This window comes from Toxotes jaculatrix, chromosome 2, assembly GCF_017976425.1.
Source record: "Toxotes jaculatrix isolate fToxJac2 chromosome 2, fToxJac2.pri, whole genome shotgun sequence".
NCBI classification, from domain to species: domain Eukaryota; kingdom Metazoa; phylum Chordata; class Actinopteri; family Toxotidae; genus Toxotes; species Toxotes jaculatrix.
Genome location: NC_054395.1, coordinates 5,337,447 through 5,359,588, shown reverse-complemented (window position 1 = coordinate 5,359,588; position 22,142 = coordinate 5,337,447). Strand labels below are relative to the sequence as shown.

General features: G+C 42.9%; 4 protein-coding genes across 5 annotated transcripts in view; 2 read left to right on the top strand and 2 right to left on the bottom strand.

The window, feature by feature from the left end:
• Positions 1-22,142, bottom strand: part of LOC121199043 (tumor necrosis factor receptor superfamily member 14-like) — a 751,306-nt gene that overhangs the window by 44,459 nt on the left and 684,705 nt on the right. The gene's annotated exons all lie outside the window — the stretch shown is intronic.
• LOC121198627 (trace amine-associated receptor 13c-like) lies at positions 1,591-20,866 on the top strand. 2 transcript variants are annotated; one of them, XM_041062898.1, is made up of 2 exons: positions 1,591-1,759; positions 20,056-20,866. In XM_041062898.1, the coding sequence occupies exons 1-2, from the start codon at positions 1,671-1,673 to the stop codon at positions 20,864-20,866; spliced, it is 900 nt and encodes a 299-aa protein (XP_040918832.1). In that variant the 5' UTR covers positions 1,591-1,670. The 2 variants fall into 2 exon arrangements, with proteins under 2 accessions (XP_040918832.1, XP_040918828.1); XM_041062894.1 differs by lacking the exon at positions 1,591-1,759 and adding an exon at positions 19,662-19,834.
• On the top strand, positions 5,262-6,466 carry LOC121198657 (trace amine-associated receptor 13c-like). Its single transcript, XM_041062936.1, has 2 exons — positions 5,262-5,434; positions 5,656-6,466. Exons 1-2 carry the CDS (start codon positions 5,262-5,264, stop codon positions 6,464-6,466), a joined length of 984 nt encoding a protein of 327 aa, XP_040918870.1.
• On the bottom strand, positions 13,632-14,839 carry LOC121198616 (trace amine-associated receptor 13c-like). The gene is made up of 2 exons (XM_041062886.1): positions 14,664-14,839; positions 13,632-14,442 (listed from the first exon to the last, which is right to left on the bottom strand). The coding sequence occupies exons 1-2, from the start codon at positions 14,837-14,839 to the stop codon at positions 13,632-13,634; spliced, it is 987 nt and encodes a 328-aa protein (XP_040918820.1).

Genomic DNA, 22,142 nt, shown 5'->3' with positions numbered 1-22,142 from the left:
ATAATTTTAGCTGGATCACTGCATTCTGCGCTAGAGGGATATTTTATCTCCTCATGTGCCTCACTCTCCAAGTTATCAAACAGGAAAAATGCCTGATCCGATGTGGACAGTCAGCAAGCCCTAATACAAGCCTGAACTTCCTCAATTCATTCCTAAAACCCCAGCCCTGATCTACCTCTGAACACTGGACACTTCCTGTCTCGGAGCACCAAGATCAGCCTCTCCGTTATAGGAGTGCTAGAAGTGGATGGGACAGGAAGGGGCTCAGTGAGAGTGGAAGGTGCGACGCTAGGACCAGGCATGGCCGCAGCCTGTTCCTGCCACAACCTCTCATTCTCCGCCCTCAACTGTGTCACTAATTCCCTCAACTCCTGTAGCTCTCCCTCCATGACCTCACAATTGTAACCAGCTACAGATACTAGCATTAAGGCTACGGACAAACACCAAACACCAACAGGAAACTCACTGCTGCTTCTAAACACCCGACCTTAGATACAGGCAATCACACACCATACAATCAGTTCAGAACAATAAGCGAAGAAAAAAAAAGAGCTTTTAAAAAATGAGCACACGTCTCCACCTTCACTAAATTGATCCTTCCGACAACGCCAAGTTGTGGCGAAATAGGGGGAGGGTAATAGGATAAATATACTAAAAGTAGATCAGTCATACACAAGTAGAAGAAGAAGTAGTCTTTTCTGCATTTTCTTTTTTCCTTTTGTGACTGCTTTTTTCCAGTAGTGATCCTGCTCACATCATCACATACAAAGAATGACGTTACCTTTTCTTTTAGTCTCACAGCAATTCCAGTGTATTCCTTCCTCTTGTGGTAGCAGACATTTTCATTTCCCAGGTTCTTCCATCTTCTCTTTGAAAATCCAAGTACCTCCTGTGCCAATTTTTGCAGCCTGTACTTCTTCAGGATTTTGCTGGTGATTACTGCTGCAATGAGTTGTCTGTGACTCTCTCTTTGATTTTTTTGTACTTTGTATGCACTTCCTCAGCTACTGCTGTATGGAACAACAGGGTTCTTCTTAGGGATGTGTGCGAAGCTTCCCTGAGTATTTTGTTGACTTTGGCTCTTGGAGATGGACGAGCCATTTTCAATTGTTGTAGCCGTTTCCTGTATTTTTCTGTTTTCTGTTCTGCTCCTCTTAGCTTTTCTTCTAGTTCCTCTTGCTTCTTTTTTGATTTTTTTTGGGCAGTCCATTCTTCTTCTCTTATGAGCCTCTCTCCACTTTTTTCGTTGGGCTCGCTGTCCTCTCTCACTGCTGTCTTTTTGAAGCAACTTCTTTCCCGTTTCTACATCTTTTTCCATTTCTCTCTTTCTTTGAGTAAGTACTGTTGTCATGACTAGCCCCTAAGGGGGCTGTTATTTGAACCCTTTTGTTTTGTTTGGATCTCTGTTGTGGACATTTGGACCTTTTCAGATTCGTTTGTTTGTTTGTTAAGTTTTGTTCACTGTTCCTGTTTTATTTTGAAATCATGGCCCTTGTGTATCTTGTCTTGTTCTACTTCCTGTCTTTGTCTTGTTTCCCTCTTGTGATTGTTTGCCCCGCCCTAATTGGTTTCACCTGTTGCACATTGCCTGGTGTATTTAAGTCTCATTATTTCCATGTGTACTTGTCAGTTTGCCTGTGTTCCATGCCCGAGTCTGTTTCCTTGCCTGAATGTGTGTCTTCCCCGTGATTGTTCCCGTACCTGTGCCTTGCATTAATTCCCCACCTCATGGACTTACCTTGGTTTTCTCTGTTTGCAAGTAAGAACGTTTTGAACTTTCGTTTGGTTTGGTTTTTGAGTATTTTTCTCCTGCGTGGATGATTTTTGGTTGTTTGAGTTTTGTTCCCCAGCCCTGGACACTTCCAGTGATTTTTGGTTCAATAATAGACTTTAAGTTACTCCTAGCCTGTCTTGGGGGTTATTGCTTTTGGGTCCTGGCCTGATCCCTAGTCTTAGCATAACAACTGTTGTCTCCTTTGTACATCAGCATCACGCTTGGCTCGGTAGCATCTCTGCTTTTCAGCAGCACTCAGTGGTGGGACACACTGTAAGAAAAACAATTTATCTAGCTTAATTAAAGTTAATCATCCCATCGAGGTAGTTGCTGCAACCATAATCCATTTGGACTACCATTAGGAAATAAAAAGGAAACAATTCAGTATATAAAATTCAGAAATGTGTCTACAATATGTAGAGTAACTAAATCATATCTCAGATAATGTAAATTGTTGAACTGAATTACAAATAATAGTTGCTAAAGTTTGAGTAAACTGGAGGAGGCGCAACCCTTTTAATGTAGTGCAACCCTGTTACTCTAATCACGGTAACAGGGTTGCAGGTAACAGGGATGCAAATCCGTACTAATGTTAGCTTTTTCTCAGGACTAGAAGATAGCTGTTTAGCTAGCTGTTACTGCTGACCAAAAGGACAAACTAACTTATGTAAATAAGTAAAGAAAAAATAAAAAAAATTGTCTTATTCTGATCATATGCATAACAGGGTTGCATGAGGAAGAGTGAGACATTCAATCAAAGCTAACTATGCTATAAAAATATCAAAAATAGAAGAGAGGACCTTCCTTTGCTCTACCCATTCTTTTGGAAAACTGTTTGATGATGTCAAGTCCAGCATATCATTTGATTCACTGCTTTCTTCTTCTTCTACCATGCTAAAAAGGTTATGGTAACAGGGTTGTGCGCATGTTGTGGGACACACGTTCCATGAATAATAATTATTATTTGAAATATTATGTTTATTAAAACAAATGCTCCCACAGTTAAAAGAGACAGCAATGAAACAAATAATACCAAAAAAATGAAATTTAAATTTCATTTTAACTGTTTTATTTGAGATTCAATTTGGTCATTAGGGGGGTGGGACAAGGGAAAATGGCATTTTAGGGGGTTCTCCAGACTTATTTGGTATTTTCAAAACAATTTTCAAGCATTATTTTCTCTTAGTTTTTTTTAGATTTGGTCTCAGGACAAGTAAATTTACTCAGAAACCGCATGTTTTAGTATTTTGTATGTGGATCATTTAAAATTTGATGGGTGGGACGTAAAATGTCCTCAAATTCTGGAATGACCCAGGTACTGGAAGGTTGCGGTTGTGGAGGAGTTCGATGAGGCCATGGAGGAGGTGCAAGGAGGCGGGGAACTGTTGACCTCGACTGGGGACATTGTCGGACGGTGCAAGTAATACTTTGAGGATCTCCTCAAATCCACCAACACGCCTTCCATTGACAAAACAGAGGATGAAGACTTGGAGGTGGAATTGTTCATCACCCTAGCTGAAGTCACTGAGGTGGTTAAAAAGGTCCTTGGTGGCAAGGCACTGTGTGTGGATGAGATCTATCCTGAGTACCTCAAGTCTCTTGATGTTGCAGGGATGTCTTGGCTGACATGCCTCTGGAACATCACATGGCAGTCGGGTACAGTACCTCTGGAGTGACAGACAGGGTGGTCACTCTTTTTAAGAAAGGGGACCAGAGAATGTGTTCCAACTACAGGGGGAATCACACTTCTCAGCCTCTGTGGGAAAGTCTACACCAGGGTACTGGAGAAGAGGATTCAGCTGATAGTCCTCGGATTCAAGAGGAACAATGCGGTTTTGTCCTGGTCGTGGAACACTGGACCAGCTCTATGTCCTTCATATTGTGCTCGACGGTTCATGGGAGTTTGCCCAACTAGTCCACTTGTGTTTTGTGGACCTGGAGAAGGTGTTTGACTGTGTCCCTCGTGGCATCCTGTAGGGGGTGCTCTGGGAGTATGGGGTCCAGGGCCCTTTACTAAGGCTTGTAAGGTCTCTGTACGACCGGAGCAGGAGCTTGGTTTGCATTGCCGGTGTCACGGGGAGACCCTGTGCCTTAAAGTACGGCACATAAACTACACACTGTTTCTCAGGAAGATTTTATCAGAATGTTGATCCTGGTGTGAACTGCTGGTGGTATGTGTGTGGTATGAACATTTGGAGGGGAAGGTGAAGGAGACAATACACACTGTGATTGTGTATTGATATCTTGAAGGTGCAGTCCACCAGTATAAAAGTGTGGAGTGGCTGGGAGCTGGAGAGGAGAGAGGCATAGCTCCAGAAGGTAGCTTCTGTCTTGGGCCCAAACTCCACGGGCATAGCCAGAAGGGCAGTTTAGAGTGAATTCTTTTGTTGTGTGTTATTCAAATTTTATTGAGAAGTGAATTCTTCCTTTTTTTTCTTTCCCCTTTTTGCTTAACTTTCTCTATCTGGTTAGCCCAATGTGCACTTTTTACTGTAAAGTTTTTGAACAATACTCTAATTTTGTAAGATAAAAAGGAATTTGGAATTGCTCCATAATTGCCTCATTGTTGGATACCAGGTTTCTCGGCCACCCTCACAGCCAGCACTAAGTCAGACCTGTTTCCAGTGCATTCTGGACTCTAGAAGGGTGCCCTTTGTCACGAGTTCTGTTCATAATTTTTATGGACAGGATTTCTAGGCATAGCCAGGGGCCGGTGGGAGTCCAGTATGGGGGTGTTCCGGGCATGTCCCCCCAGGAGGAGGCCCCAGGGAAGACCTTGGACATGCTGGAGGGACTATGTCTCTTGGCTGGCCAGGGAACCCTTTGGGATTCCCCCAGAAGAGCTAGAGGAGGTGTCCAGGAAGAGGGAAGTCTGGGCGTCTCTGCTTAGACTGCTGACCTCGCGACCTGGCCCCGGATAAGCAGTTGAAGATGAAAGGATGGATGGATGGGACAAGAGAGTTGTGAACTCACACAGGAAAGCCACTGGCCTTAATGTTTACTGCTTAAATTAGTGTTTCAAGAGCATCACCTGGGGAACTTCTTGGGGGACTTCAGGGCTCCCAAGGTTAACAATGGAGAAACCTTGATGTGGATGACTGGCAGGACGACTGGAAGAACCTGGAAGAACTGTGGACACGCAATGATTGGACAATGTTAAGACCGTAAATCATAGAAGTGGCTGCTCTGTGTTGAGGTCAGAAGGTTGTAGCTGCTGCAGACGCTAGAGTCCATGCATCAGCAAAAAAACAAACCAAAAGCAAACTGTCACACCAGAGAGAAAAGAGGTTTCAGAGAGTGATGAAGATGCAAATGATGAAAGTATGACGCACAGAGTGAGGGAGGAGGAAGATCAGTGTCCAAGAGAGAGACTGAAAGATGGGACGGAAGGGAAGAAGGAGGATGTGGGGAGAGATAAATAAGCTGGAAGAGAGAGGGCTTTGCTCAGAGAGCTGTGCAGCTTCTCCTCCTCCTCATCTCTCTCATGATGAACACCCTGGAGGAAGCTGAACTCTGCTTTCCACAGCTCCTCAATGCCTCCTGCAAGAAGCGCACACGCCCTCTCTCTGAGGCAATGCTCATTTACGTTCTGCTGTCCTCCATCTCTCTGCTCACTGCAGCTCTCAACCTGCTGGTCCTCATCTCCATCTCCCACTTCAGGCAGAGACAAATGTCTTAGCATTGATGTTATATTGCTGTAGTGAGATTCAAAGAAATAAGTGTTCTCTGAACATTGCACCCTGCTGGTTTGATGAAACAGTCACTGTTCAGATATGCTGAAGCTTTAGTGTCATTACTGCTTTTATAAAAAACATACTTCTATTGGTGACAGTGTTGTTAATGTTCATAATGTTTACAGTGATGATGTTCTCTCACTGCAGGCAGCTCCACACCCCGACCAACCTTTTCCTCCTCTCTCTGGCTGTATCAGACTTCATCGTGGGCCTCCTTGTGATGCCATTTTATATCCTCCTAACAGAACCCTGCTGGCTTCTAAGTGACCTGGTGTGTTCTCTGTATTACCTTTTAACTTGTATCACTGTTTATGCCTCACTATTGAACATGGTGCTTATATCAGCTGACCGCTTTGTGGCTATCTGTGACCCTCTGCACTACCCCACCAGAATCACTCAGAAGAGAGTTAAAATCTGTGTTCTCCTGTGTTGGGTTTACTGTGTTTTCTATAGCACTGTGCTATTTTATGACAACTTGAAACAACCAGGCAGTTATAGGTCCTGCTATGGAGAATGTGTGATTTACATAATAGGAGCTGTTGACCTGGTGTTAGGCTTTATCATCCCCATTGCTGCCATCATTGTTCTGTATGCACGAGTGTTTGTGGTGGCTGTGTCTCAGGCTCGTGCCATGCGCTCTCACATTGCAGCTGTCACACTGCAGCATTCAGCGACTGTAACTCCTCAGAGATCAGAGCTGAAAGCAGCCAGGACTCTGGGTGTCCTTGTTGCTGTGTTCCTCATGTGTTACTGTCCATTTTATTGTGTCTCTCTCTCTGGTTACACCCTCGAGATCGGCTCTTCAACTGAGGTCTTTATGAGTTTTCTGATGCTTTGTAACTCCTGTCTAAACCCTGTGATCTATGCCTTTCTCTACCCCTGGTTTCGAAAATCTGTTAAACTCATTGTCACATTGAAGATATTGCAGCCTCTCTCTTGTGAGGCCAATGTACTGTAGAGAAAAACTGTGTGTATGTGCTGTTGCTGAGTCACTGGAGTGAAGAGGTCTCTGTCTGACCAAACAAAGAAATGTTGTTGTTCTCATCCTCTATCTGTTAATGTTGTAAGCATAAACTGTATCTACTGATGTTGTTGTAACTGTCTTCACTGAATGTTGTAATCCACAGACAGACTGTTCTCCAGTCATAGATCCTTTAATCTCTGCAGAGAGTCTCTCTGTGTCTGCCACTGAAGCTTTCTGACTGTACACAATACAGCCTGTGGTTTTCTTCCTATCAACCTTGTCACAAGCAGCACAATGAAACTGTGTTTATTTTAAATGTATTTTCCAATGTTCCAGTGTCAATAAAGTCTAATTTATCCAGACTTCACTCTGCAACTCTTTTGTTTTTCATTGTCAACAAAGATGATCAGTCATCTGGGCCACACTGTCACATGATCACACTACTGTGATTTATCTACATGCTGAAAATGATGTAGATTATCCCACTTACCACAATGAAATAGCAGCTAAGTTAAATAAATCTCACAGAATAATCAGATCTAAAATGACTGCCCCTTATTTCACTGTCCCAGATGAAAATGAACTAATACAGAAAAGTATTAAAACAGTGTTTTCACTTTATTGATTCTATTGTATAAGATAAGTTGTGTACTAAACAGAAAAAAAGAAATGGTCTGATCAGAGATCAATAGACTTCGAAGTAAAGAAAGATTAAAAAAAGAAAACAGACTACAAACAAGGCAGATAATGACAAACCCTCCACAATAATAGACTAAATGAGGAAGTGACAGACACACAACCTCACACACTTCTGTAATGATGGAAACTCATAAACAAACCTTAGTTAGAAATTTCAGTCATGACAGCAACAGTTCAGGTTCCCAGTGTTCACAGAATCATGGGATATACTGTGCTCTGAGGAAGGACACAGACAACTTCAGCTATGACATTTAAAACATCAACATGAGCTGGAAGCAACTTTGGGGATTGGGAGCTTTTTGTTATTACAAAGTCATCAAGGTAAATGGATTCATACACTCACTGAGCACTTTATTAGGAACACCACAGTAATACTGGGTACTTCCTCTCTTTGCTCTCAGAACAGCCTCAGTTCTTCTTTCCTGTGAGACTCTGCTCCATGTTGACATGATTGTATCACATTCAAGCTGCCAATCTCCTGTTCTACCACATCTCAGAGGTTCTACTGGATTCAGGTCTGGAGACTGTGGAGGAAGCTGAAGTTCACTGAACTCACTGTTGTATACATGAAACCAGTTTGAGAGGACTTTAGCTTTGTGACATGGAGCATTATCCTGCTGAAAGTCCAGCTGGCATCATGACGACAGCCAAAGTTGTGAGAAAAGGCCAGGAGCAGTACACCAGTCTCTGTGTGTGTCTGCCTGAAGTGAGCTGTGGACCTCAAATGACTCTCTGTTTGTGATGATGCACTAAAACATAAATGTCCTTAAAGGATATGACTGGTGATATCCTACATTTTCCTTATTGCCAACAAATCCCATGAAAATAAAACAACAACGAATGTATCTAAAAAAAACCAGTATGGTCTGTGTGTCCAAAACCTTTAGCTTCTTCATCATACAGCTCCACTGTAACAACTATTGAAGACACATCAGTGAGCCATACTGTTCACTGGGTGACATCCTTCTTTACTATGAGCACACACATTAGTTCATTTTGACTCTGTCCTGGTGCTAGAGACAGTCACTAGAGTGTAGATGAATCCACCACTGAAAACAGTCCCCAACAAATGTTTGAGTCACAATTGTTACAAACTATAGTGACCAGCTTTTTAGAGCTGTTTTCAAAGAGTTACATCTTTAGTAGGAGCTGGTGGGTTTAGAGCCACAGACAGGCCAGAAATGATGACAGACAGCCTAACGTCTTGTTGTTGTTGTTGTTGTCAAAAGACTTAATGACAATAAGAAAAATCTGGAATAAAATCAGTTTTATCCTTTAAAATGTCCCAAAAAGCCTCATCAATACCGTATTTCTCTGTCATTCATGAGGGCTGAGAGTCACCTGACTGAACATTAAACTTTTTGCTCTCAGCCAAAACACTTTGCTCTAGTTTACAACTTGTCATCACTGAAAACTTGTAAATGTGACCTGAGCTGTATCAGTGAAACATCTAATAAAGCAGTGGTGCAGTTTGTGTCTGCACTTTCAACAGGCTCAAGTCATATCAATGTCTGTGTCAATGTTTGTTGAACTTGTAATAGTTTGTAGTTTTCATCAGTGAACAGCAAAGGAGACAGTGTTGGTGTGAATGCAGAGGTGTGGTCAGATGGACAGAACAAAGAGCACCAGTTCATCTCCATATAGATCCATGTTTGTTTTACTTTGTCTGTACATTATCACTAAATATTGCCTGTGTGTTATAGCAATGCACAGTTCCACTACACACACACACACACACACACACACACACACACACACACACACACACACACACACACACACACAGCCTTAATGTTTTCACACCTGCTTGTGTGTCAGATGATGACATCTCAGTCTCAGGTGTATCGCTCCAATCAGAGGTGCTAAAAAACAAACACAGACCCACAGTTCATCAGCAACAACAACAGGTTGTTTAGGTCTGTCATTTTCCAGCAATGCACCTTGTTATCAGAGCTCATCATCATTATGAAGATTTTATTTTAGGATTACAAGGTGCTGCCCAGGTCATCACATTAAGCTGGTCTACAGTATCTAACTGTCTGGACTGAAATCTGAACTCATATCCATTATATCCATCCATGTCCAGCTTGGTGGGTTTGGGTCCTAACTGCTCCATTGCCTCAAACCATCAAAGCATCATGGATTTAGTTTAAGTGAAATGAGCCACTTTGTTTTCACAGTGGAACACGTTATCCACTAGGGGTGTGCCAGATTCATCGATTCATAGATTAATCGTGACGCGACACTTGACGATTCAGAATCGATTCATAAATGTTCAGAAATCGATTCTTTTAATAACGGAAGGAAAGTGCAGCGGTCGGAACGAAAAAGTTGACCGTGTCCCCTCGGATATATTATAGGGCCCTATGATTTCCGCGATCACTGAATCGCGGAATTGGCCGACTAAAACGGAATCTATTTTTAATGCGGAATTTCGCAGAATTTGACATAATTTGAGTGCAATTCTGTTTTCATGTGGAAGAGGAACGTGTGTGTGGGGAAAACTGCACGGAGGGAAGCAAATCTGGGTGGCACAACAAGCCCCTTCCACAGACTAAGCCCCTCCCCCATCAAAACAGTGTAAGCATGGCGAAGCAGCTGCGTACGGCTCTGTGTTCGTCGGTAAGAAAACTGCGAACTGCTCGGCTCTGTACTGAGGGGTTAGCGTCGAGTGTTGCATATTCTGTCAACACTGACTGGAAACGTAAGAATACGCACAGTGACCATATGGTGTCCAAAATCCATATGAGAAACAATCTGGCTGACATGCACATACAATAACATTTACATTACATTACATTACAGATTTACATTTTGTTTAAAAGAAGTTTTATATTTTCTAAATTATTTTTCAAGTAACTACAGAATGAGAAAAGAAACATTCTATGTGGGAAAAAAAGATTAATCGAGATGCATCGATAATCGGTGAATCGTCGAATCGTAGCACTGTGAATCGTAATCGAATCGAATCGTGAGGTGACTTAGATGGCACACCCCTATTATCCACATGTTCTGTGTTAAAGTGTTACCATTCAGCACAGTGACTAATGGTATGTTGATGATTCTTCAGTAACAACTGTCATTCATATGGTGAGACGCTTTGTCATTTTCTTCAGTATGTTACCAGAACTACAAGGACATCAGCATGATGGGACCATCAGCAGGACCATCACGACTCTTTCCTCTGTGTTCTCTGTCATGTCTCCTTCCTTTGTTTTATCCTCCTACTCGAGCTCAGGCACAACGAGTGTTGAGGTCAGTAGATGCAGATGTCGTCTGTTCCTGCGAAGAACTCCATTGGTGGTACGAATGAGGTAAGATCTTGGGTTGCTGCATTTCTGCAGGACGGTGGGAGTTGTAGTCCATCCTTTCTGGTTATCAAGTTTGACAGCGACAATCACCCGTCTTGATCAGTGGCAACTGGCAGCAGGAGTGACGTCTGTCATAGTGGAATTTCTAAGCCTTGCTGAGTAAACTCCCAGAATACCTCAGTACCCTTCTCTCTGTCAGCTCTAGAAGTTACAGTCTGCACGCCTCTGTCAGCAGCTGTTTGACTTTTGTGAAAGCCTGCTGCTGTGCTGGGCTCCACACCCATGATTTGTCAGCCCTGAGCTAAACACTACACCTTCCCTCTTCTGAGTAACAAAACACACAGGGTTATTCTGCCTTATTAGCTGTATTAGCCTCTTGATGTTGTAACAGCAGCTGCTCTCTGTCTCTAGCCATATCAACTCTAAAGCTATAAGAGAGATCTAACGTCACCCCAGGAGTCAAGGCACACACATACCAAATGGACAAACCAGTGAAATTCTTCCCCTCCGCTGAAGGAAGAAGCCTGTTTCCCACACTTGAACTTACATCTAAACCGTGTATGACTGTTACTTCCTCCCATGAAGAAAACAACCAACTCTTTCAAGAAAGAAGTGACAAAAGGACTTTAATTAACACTAAGGCATAAAATCTTCATTTGAGCACATGGACCGAATGAATTACAAAGGTTACATAACACCATCCTCCCTCGCATACTTTCTCTTGCTGCCTATGGGGAAGATCCAGGTGACAAAACACAGGTCTCTTCCATAAATTCATCCTACATTCCTGAGGTAAACTGAGACTGGTTTGTATGATCTTACCTTGGTTTTGGAATAAAATAATCTGGGGATTTTGAGCAACATCTCCAGTGGAGTCACACTGCCATCTAGTGGCTACACCTAACTCAGTTTGCGTCACGTTGCTTTGCTTGAACTGTAATTAAGTTGTACAATTAAAACAGTGTTATATATGTTACTAGCCAACAGACAACCCTGGCAAATCTGTACACACTTTGGATTCCCGAACATACATAATTCGAAACCAGGCATCCTCTCTATGGAGAAGAAGAAAAATGGCCTACGCAGTAAAATCATGGTTACTACGCCCACGACATTCCCTGAGATATAAAAACTTTGAGAACTGTGTGTTAGGGGCTTGAGCATCCTTTACTCGTATCTATCACTTCTCTTTCTTTGTTTCTTGTTTACACGTGCTTTAGTACTTTCTTTGTTCTTTCATCTTTGCACTTCACTTGTTTGCTCACCACAACCATGAGTTCTGGTGACCCCAGAAAGTTCATCACCGTTTCTATTTTTGCAGTTAATAAGTTAAAAACAGAAGTGCCTTTGAACGTGGCTCCCCCCTTTTTTTTCAGCTTCGCTCGTTTGAAGCTTTTTGAAGCTTTTGTGCTCTCTGGCCAACGTCAGTGAATTCTAAATGTAAGATATTTTATTCGCTATTTTTACCCATCATCAACCTGCACTAGCCATTGGCAGACAGGAATGCCTGCCCAGCCGCCTGCGAGACAAATCGACAGTGGTACAGCAAGAAGAATCAGCCTTCTGGCAGACTTAATGTCAGCTGATTGAGTTGCCCCAGCAACGCAGAGCATCCCTCACCACCACCACCACCACCCAGTTTTATACAGTACTCATTACCTCAGTATAGTTGTTATTATTTCAATTGACTGTGGCATTTTGTCCAATGTAGAGAAGAAAGTATTTGATAAATTTGTAGACCTTTAGACCCAGGTGTGATGTGAGTACATTTCTGTGCAGTAGAGAACCTGATCCCTTGAATCTGTGGTCACACCGAATTGGACAGTGGCGCCCCTACAATGAGTGCTTACAGATTATATCTGTGCATATTTGCTACATTGGTTTCAAGAACATGACAGTGAGTTCAGTGAACTTCAGCTTCCTCCACAGTCTCCAGACCTGAATCCAGTAGAACCTCTGGGATGTGGTAGAACAGGAGATTGGCAGCTTGAATGTGATACAATCATGTCAACATGGAGCAGAGTCTCACAGGAAAGAAAGAACTGAGGCTGTTCTGAGAGCAAAGAGAGGAAGTACCCAGTATTACTGTGGTGTTCCTAATAAAGTGCTCAGTGAGTGTATGAATCCATTTACCTTGATGACTTTGTAATAACAAGAAGCTCCCAAACCCCAAAGTTGCTTCCAGCTCATGTTGATGTTTTAAATGTTATAGCTGAAGTTGTCTGTGTCCTTCCTCAGAGCACAGTATATCCCATGATTCTGTGAACACTGGGAACCTGAACTGTTGCTGTCATGACTGAAATTTCTAACTAAGGTTTGTTTATGAGTTTCCATCATTACAGGAGTGTGTGAGGTTGTGTGTCTGTCACTTCCTCATTTAGTCTATTATTGTGGAGGGTTTGTCATTATCTGCCTTGTTTGTAGTCTGTGTTTTCTTTCTCTAATCTTTGTTTTCTTCGAAGTCTATTGATCTCTGATCAGACCATTTCTTTTTTTCTGTTTAGTACACAACTTATACCATAGAATCAATAAAGTGAAAACACTGTTTTAATATTTTTCTGTATTAGTTCATTTTCATCTGGTACAGTGAAATAAGGGGATGTCATTTTAGATCTGATCATTCTGTGAGTTTTATTTAACATAGCTGCTATTTCATTGTGGTAAGTGGGATAATATACATAATTTTCAGCATGTAGATAAACCACAGTAGTGTGATCATGTGACAGTGTGGTGACTGATCATCTTTGTTGATAATGAAAAACAAAAGAGTTGCAGAGTAAAGTCTGGATAAATTAGACTTTATTGACACTGGAACATTGGAAAATACATTTAAAATAAACACAGTTTCATTGTGCTGCTTGTGACAAGGTTGATAGGAAGAAAACCACAGGCTGTATTGTGTACAGTCAGAAAGCTTCAGTGGCAGACACAGAGAGACTCTCTGCAGAGATTAAAGGATCTATGACTGGAGAACAGTCTGTCTGTGATTACAACATTCAGTGAAGACAGTTACAACAACATCAGTAGATACAGTTTATGCTTACAACATTAACAGATAGAGGATGAGAACAACAACATTTCTTTGTCTGGTCAGACAGAGACCTCTTCACTCCAGTGACTCAGCAACAGCACATACACACAGTTTTTCTCTACAGTACATTGGCCTCACAAGAGTGAGGCTGCAATATCTTCAGTGTGACAATGAGTTTAACAGATTTTCGAAACCAGGGGTAGAGAAAGGCATAGATCACAGGGTTTAGACAGGAATTAAAAAGTATCAGAAAACTCATAAAGACCTCAGTTGAAGAGCCGATCTCGAGGGTGTAACCAGAGAGAGATACACAGTAATACGGACAGTAACACATGAGGAACACAGCAACAAGGACACCCAGAGTCCTGGCTGCTTTCAGCTCTGATCTCTGAGCAGTTACAGTCTCTGAGTGCTGCAGTGTGACAGCTGCAATGTGAGAGCGCATGGAACGAGCCTGAGACACAGCCACCACAAACACTTGTGCATACAGAACAATGATGGCAGTAATGGGGATGATAAAGCCTAACACCAGGTCAACAGCTCCTATTATGTGAATCACACATTCTCCATAGCAGGACCTGTACCTGCCTGGTTGTTTCAGGTTGTCATATAAAAGCAGAAAGCTGCAGAAAACAGAGTAAACCCAACACAGGAGAACACAGATTTGAACTCTCTTCTGAGTGATTCTGGTGGGGTAGTGCAGAGGGTCACAGATAGCCACATAGCGGTCAACTGATATAAGCACCATGTTCAATAGTGAGGAATAGATAGTGATCAATGGTAAAAGGTAATACAGAGAACACACCAGGTCACCTAGAAGCCAGCAGGGTTCTGTTAGGAGGATTTGAAATGGCATCACAAGGAGGCCCACGAGGAAGTCTGATACAGCCAGAGAGAGGAGGAAGAGGTTGGTCGGGGTGTGGAGCTGCCTGCAGTGAGAGAACATCATCACTGTAAACATTATGAACACTAACAACACTGTCACCAATAGAAGTATGTGTTTTATAAAAGCAGTAATGACATTAAAGCTTCAGCATATCTGAACAGTGAATGTTTCATCAAACCAGCCGGGTGCAATGTTCAGAGGACACTTATGTCTCTGAATCTCACTACAGCAATATAACATCAATGCTAAGACATTTGTCTCTGCCTGAAGTGGGAGATGGAGATGAGGACCAGCAGGTTGAGAGCCACAGTGAGCAGAGAGATGGAGGACAGCAGAACGTAAATGAGCATTGCCTCAGAGAGAGGGCGTGTGTGCTTCTTGCAGGAGGCATTGAGGAGCTGTGGAAAGCAGAGTTCAGCTTCCTCCAGGGTGTTCATCATGAGAGAGGAGGAGGAGGAGAAGCTGCACAGCTCTCTGAGCAAAGTCCTCTCTCATCCAGCTTATTTATCTCTCCCCACATCCCCCCTCTTCCCTTCCGTTCTGTCTTTCAGTCTCTCTCTTGGACACTGATCTTCCTCCTCCCTCACTCTGTGTGTCATACTTTCATCATTTGCATCTTCATCACTCTCTGAAACCTCTTCTCTCACTGGTGTGACAGTTTGCTTTTGGTTTGTTTTTTTTGATGATGCATGGACTCTTGCGACTGCAGCAGCTACGACCTTCTGACTTCAACACAGAGCAGCAGCCTCCATGATTTAGCAACTCATATTCCATGTTTCTCCCAATCACCCACATCTAGGTTCCTCCATGGCTGACCTTGTGAACATTGAAGTCCCCCAAGAAGCTTTCCTAGGTGATGCTCTTGACACACTAATTTAAACAGTAAACATTAAGGTCAGTGGCTTTCCTGCGTAAGTTCACAAGGCTCTTGTCCTATGCTGTTCAAATAAATACATATATTGGATATACAGTGCATCAAAATGTGTAAAATGTAAGGCAAGGAAATTACCTTCTCTATAAAATGAAATAAAATCTTAATGCATTCAAAGTCAAGACTATTTTTCAAGGCCGATCATTTGTGAAATTGAATTTCAAGCAAATTTAACTCCATAGTGACACCCTGAGTCTCAAAACTTACTGCATTAACTCTGTAGTGCTGAGCTCAACAAGTTTTGTTTCAGGTCAGTGTCTGACCTCGACCTTGACCTCGACTCCTCGACCCACTCATTCTGCTGAGTGAGGCTAAACAGAAGTGATGTCGCCCTGTCTCATTTTTCTCCTGTTTGCATGTTAGTAAAGTAATGTAACCTTTTTTTTGGTATAGAGCCAGTTCTGACTATACAGCTCAGTCAATTTATGCTTCATCCGGTCCAGCATGTAGACAGTATAGGTGGTGGTTTTATTGTGAAGGAGACTGGAAGGGTGTTGTTGTTGTTGTGCTTCTGTTGACCTTGTTGGTGAGAAGTTGAGAAATAAACGAGCACACATCTAGTTCAAGTGGCGGAGCCTCCATCTTTTCATTAACGTGGAAATATGATAAGACTGCAAAGACTGTTGTGGGGAGAGATTTTTCGCCAGCGGCACTGATCATTGCCGGCCAGTGTAAAATGGCCAGACAGACTCTGAAAATGGACTATGTCAACGCTCAAGCTCAACCCCACACTCCTCCTGGGAGTGGCGCAGCCACAATGGTGCACATGATATCAGATGGAGGAGGTTTGTACAGAGCCAGTAAATAGACTTACTGAAGACATGAGAGAAATGAGGATGGAAATGAGACCCAGTGGCTGGAGAGATGAATGTAAAGTGCCGAAAGTGCCACCTTGCAAGAGACAATGTAGTGTTTCTGGGACATATTGTGTCTGGCCATGGCCTCCAGCCTGACCCTAGAAACACAGACAAAGTCTTACTATTGCTGTTTTGTTAAGGACTTTGCACAGTGAGCAGCTCCCCTGCACCGCTTAACCTGTAAGGATAAGCCTTTTAAGTGGACAACAGAGTGCAATGCAGCCTTTGAGTACTTAAAAGGTGTGCTCTTAGCTGCTCCTGTGGTCACTATGCCAGACTTCGACATCCCCTTTAAAGTGTACACAGAGTGTACGACAGAGAAGTGTTGGCAATCATGTGGGCTGTGTGCCAGTTCAGACGTTATATTGGTGCTGCTGCCTTCACCATCATAACTGACCATAAGCCTCTGTTGGGTCTACGTGGTATGTCCATTGACAAGGATCCCACAGGAAGTAGAGCAAGATGGATATTGGAACTCAACCCCTTTAACTAGGTCATAAAGCAAAAACATGGACAACAGCATGCCAATGCTGATGCTCTCTCATGGCGACCCCCCAAGCCTGAGGTCATACATGGCTGTTCACAGGAAGTAACTGCCCAGGTAAACACCATAGACTCAGCGTCAGAGTCAAATCACCATCAGACCCCCGTGTGTCTCAGCTGTTGGCTGAAAGCCCCCAGGCTTCTGATACCTCCACAGGGAAGCAGTGTATGGCAATGGACACTGAGTCAGATGATTTGTCTGACTGATTTCTCCACACACTAATGTCACTGTATAGAACTCTGATTTCTTTATTCACCTCAAAGAGCAGATCAAGGACAGATGTATCCCATCTATCTATCAAATCACTATCCTCCTTTGTCCTCCTTTGTTTCCCGCCTTTGTGATTACCTGTCCCGCCCCTAATGTGTTGCACCTGTATCTAATTGCCTTCCTGTCTCCTAGTGTATTTAAATGTTGTACTTGTACTCCCCTGTGCCAAATCATCTTTGTCTGTAGAGTCAAGCGTTCCAGCATTTGTTCCTTGTGTTGCTCCTTGTGTGTTTTTGTGTGTGTTCTGACCTGGTTTTTTCTCCTACTCCTGGAAGATGAAAGAGTTGATACCATTGACTGGCCCCCACACTCGTCTGACCTAAATCCAATAGAACACCCCTGGGACATTATGTTTCGGTCCATCCGGTGCCACCACCAGGTTGCACCTCAGACTGTCCAGGAGCTCAGTGATGCTCTGGTCCAGTTCTGGGAGGATATAGCCCAGGACACCAACGTTCCAGGCATGCATACAAGCACGTGGGGGCCATACAGACTACTGAGTACCATTTTAGTTGCTGCAATGAAATTTCAGAAAAAATGGACTAGCCTGTCGCATCATGTTTCACTTTGATTTTGGGGTGTCTATGAATTCAGCCCTCTGTAGGTTGATAATTTTCATTTCCATCAACAATGTAGTATCCTTTCATTCCTGTTGTGTTTTCAGTCATCCTTTTTTGAGCAGTGTATATTAATGATCATTGAATGATGGTGATTATTACACACACACACACACACGCATGCACACATATATAGGAAATCTGATGCAATAGTTTCTCCACATTGTTTAAGCCCAGTAGCTTTATTCAAGAAGGATGCATCTATGCAGGGCAAACAGGAAGTACTTCTGAACTCTGTACAATCTGTTTTAACACGACTTCCTGTTGAGAAGAAAAGCAACAATTGAATTTCCTTCAGTTTAATGTTTGTATTGAATGAAAAGGTTTAATGTTGAGGGTAAAGCTCATGTTATGAGTTAGCCACAGTGACATGCTCTGCTGTCTACTACAGTGTCATTCTCATTACTACAAGCAGGTGGAGCCAAAGTTGGAAAAACTTCCAGCCTGTTCTTTTACTGTTGGAGTCAAACTCAGTCAGATGCAGGTCCTTCACCCACACATTTCACTTGTCAACATAAACGGCACCAACCATGGGAGTGAAACTGGGGAGGACAGTCTGATGGGGCCTGGCCATCATATCCTGTTTCAGTTCCATTTCACAGCTAATCAGCCTTGAAAATGATTAAATAGTCTTGAATTTGAATACATGGGATTTTAACAGATTTTATTTCATTTTTTAAATGAGGTAATTTCTTCACCTTCAATTCCACACAGTTTGATAAGCTGTATATCCCATAGGTGTATTTATTAGACATTAGACAAGAATATTTACACATTTTCTTTGAATTTGAAAAGGAGGTTGGAACTTGTTGCTGACTGTCATGGAAGAGTAGCCTTTAGAACTCACATAGGAAAGCCAAAGCCACCGGCCTCAGTGTTTACTGAGTACATTACTGTTTCATGACTCTGTACTCTTTGTGATGTTGAATGGTGTAAAATAAAGAAAAATACAACTCAACTAAACCAAACCTTCTGGCGCAAATCCAGGGATGGAGTGAGAGACAGAAAGCAGCTGATCATAAATGCGTTCTGGATGGACTGACCATGTGCACTCATTTGCATTAATGGAAGTTCCGCCTACCAGGACCTGAAGGGAGACACAAAACACAAACCTATAGACTGTGGTAGAGCCAGAGGGCCCTAACACCCTATAGTACTTTTGGCTGTACAGTCTTACGTCTTCTGGTGTGAGAGGCAGCATCTGCCAGCTGTGCTTACATGAACTGTGTATGGGGGTGGGCTGACTTAGACCGAATCTGGCAAACCCTCATGGGTGGGGTGAGGCACCTCATGGAGGGGGTTCTTGCAGGCAAAAGTCTGCTGGCCTGGCCTTGATCCATGGGATCTGGTCAGGCACAGCCCAAAAATTGACATGGTGGGCCCACCACCTGCAAGGGTAAGAACTGGGGTCAGGACTTATGTAAACCTGGTGTTTGGTAAGGGTGGAGACTTAGAAGTGTTGGTCCCTTGTACAGACTGGTCCTTGGGATGTGGAGTGTCACCACTCATGGGAAGTAGCTGGAGTTGGTTATACTCATGAACAGCAGCAGAGGATCATCTGGGGAAACTTCTTGGGAAACTCTTGGAGGACTTCAGGTCTCCCAAAGTCAACAATGGAGGAGCCTGGTTTTGGGTGACTGGGAGGAATGACTCCGGAAGAACTTCTCATGCATCCTGGAGGAAACTGTGGGCATGGAATATGAGTGGGCCATGTTAAAATCCTCAGTTGTGGAGGTGGCTGCTCTGTGTTGAGGTCAGAAGGTTGTAGCTGCTGCAGACGCTAGAGAGCATACATCAGCAAAAAAACCAAACCAAAAGCAAACTGTCACACCAGAGAGAAAAGAGGTTTCAGAGAGTGATGAAGATGCAAATGATGAAAGTATGACGCACAAAGTGAGGGAGGAGGAAGATCAGTGTCCAAGAGAGAGACTGAAAGACAGAACGGAAGGGAAGAGGGGGGATGTGGGGAGAGATAAATAAGCTGGATGAGAGAGGACTTTGCTCAGAGAGCTGTGCAGCTTCTCCTCCTCCTCCTCTCTCATGATGAACACCCTGGAGGAAGCTGAACTCTGCTTTCCACAGTTCCTCAATGCCTCCTGCAAGAAGCGCACACGCCCTCTCTCTGAGGCAATGCTCATTTACATTCTGCTGTCCTCCATCTCTCTGCTCACTGTGGCTCTCAACCTGCTGGTCCTCATCTCCATCTCCCACTTCAGGCAGAGACAAATGTCTTAGCATTGATGTTATATTGCTGTAGTGAGATTCAGAGACATAAGTGTCCTCTGAACATTGCACCCTGCTGGTTTGATGAAACAGTCACTGTTCAGATATGCTGAAGCTTTAATGTCATTACTGCTTTTATAAAACACATACTTCTATTGGTGACAGTGTTGTTAGTGTTCATAATGTTTACAGTGATGATGTTCTCTCACTGCAGGCAGCTCCACACCCCGACCAACCTCTTCCTCCTCTCTCTGGCTGTATCAGACTTCCTCGTGGGCCTCCTTGTGATGCCATTTCAAATCCTCTTAACAGAACCCTGCTGGCTTCTAGGTGACCTGGTGTGTTCTCTGTATCATCTTTTACCGTCTATCACTGTCTATTCCTCACTATTGAACATGGTGCTTATATCAGTTGACCGCTATGTGGCTATCTGTGACCCTCTGCACTACCCCACCAGAATCACTCAGAAGAGAGTTCAAATCTGTGTTCTCCTGTGTTGGGTTTACTCTGTTTTCTATAGCTTTGTGCTTTTATATGACAACCTGAAACAACCAGGCAGGTACAGGTCCTGCTATGGAGAATGTGTGATTAACATAATAGGAGCTGTTGACCTTGTGTTAAGCTTTATCATCCCCATTACTGCCATCATTGTTCTGTATGCACGAGTGTTTGTGGTGGCTGTGTCTCAGGCTCGTGCCATGCGCTCTCACATTGCAGCTGTCACACTGCAGCACTCAGAGACTGTAACTGCTCAGAGATCAGAGCTGAAAGCAGCCAGGACTCTGGGTGTCCTTGTTGCTGTGTTCCTCATGTGTTACTGTCCATTTTATTGTGTCTCTCTCTCTGGTTACACCCTCGAGATCGGCTCTTCAACTGAGGTCTTTATGAGTTTTCTGATACTTTCTAACTCCTGTCTAAACCCTGTGATCTATGCCTTTCTCTACCCCTGGTTTCGAAAATCTGTTAAACTCATTGTCACATTGAAGATATTGCAGCCTCACTCTTGTGAGGCCAATGTACTGTAGAGAAAAACTGTGTGTATGTGCTGTTGCTGAGTCACTGGAGTGAAGAGGTCTCTGTCTGACCAAACAAAGAAATGTTGTTGTTCTCATCCTCTATCTGTTAATGTTGTAAGCATAAACTGTATCTGCTGATGTTGTTGTAACTGTCTTCACTGAATGTTGTAATCCACAGACAGACTGTTCTCCAGTCATAGATCCTTTAATCTCTGCAGAGAGTCTCTCTGTGTCTGCCACTGAAGCTTTCTGACTGTACACAATACAGCCTGTGGTTTTCTTCCTATCAACCTCGTCACAAGCAGCAAAATATAACTGTTTATTTTAAATGTATTTTCCATTGTCAATAAAATTTAATTTAGTCAGACTTCACTCTACGTATGTGTCTTATTCTTCTGAAACTCTTTTGTTTTTCATTGTCAACAAAGATGATCAGTCACCACACTGTCACATGATCACACTACTGTGGTTTATCTACATGCTGAAAATAATGTAGATTATCCCACTTACCACAATGAAATAGCAGCTCAGTTAAATAAAACTCACAGAATGATCGGATCTAAAATGACTGCCCCTTATTTCACTGTCCCAGATGAAAATGAACTAATACAGAAAAATATTAAAACAGTGTTTTCACTTTATTGATTCTATTGTATAAGATAAGTTGTGTACTAAACAGAAAAAAGAAATGGTCTGATCAGAGATCAATAGACTTCGAAGTAAAGAAAGATTAAAAAAAGAAAACACAGACTACAAACAAGGCAGATAATGACAAATCCTCCACAATAATAGACTAAATGAGGAAGTGACAGACACACAACCTCACACACTCCTGTAATGATTGCAACTCATAAACAAACCTTAGTTAGAAATTCCAGTCATGACAGCAACAGTTCAGGTTCCCAGTGTTCACAGAATCATGGGATATACTGTGCTCTGAGGAAGGACACAGACAACTTCAGCTATGACATTTAAAACATCAACATGAGCTGGAAGCAACTTTGGGGATTGGGAGCTTTTTGTTATTACAAAGTCATCAAGGTAAATGGATTCATACACTCACTGAGCACTTTATTAGGAACACCACAGTAATACTGGGTACTTCCTCTCTTTGCTCTCAGAACAGCCTCACTTCTTCTTTCCTGTGAGACTCTGCTCCATGTTGACATGATTGTATCACATTCAAGCTGCCAATCTCCTGTTCTACCACATCCCAGAGGTTCTACTGGATTCAGGTCTGGAGACTGTGGAGGAAGCTGAAGTTCACTGAACTCACTGTTGTATA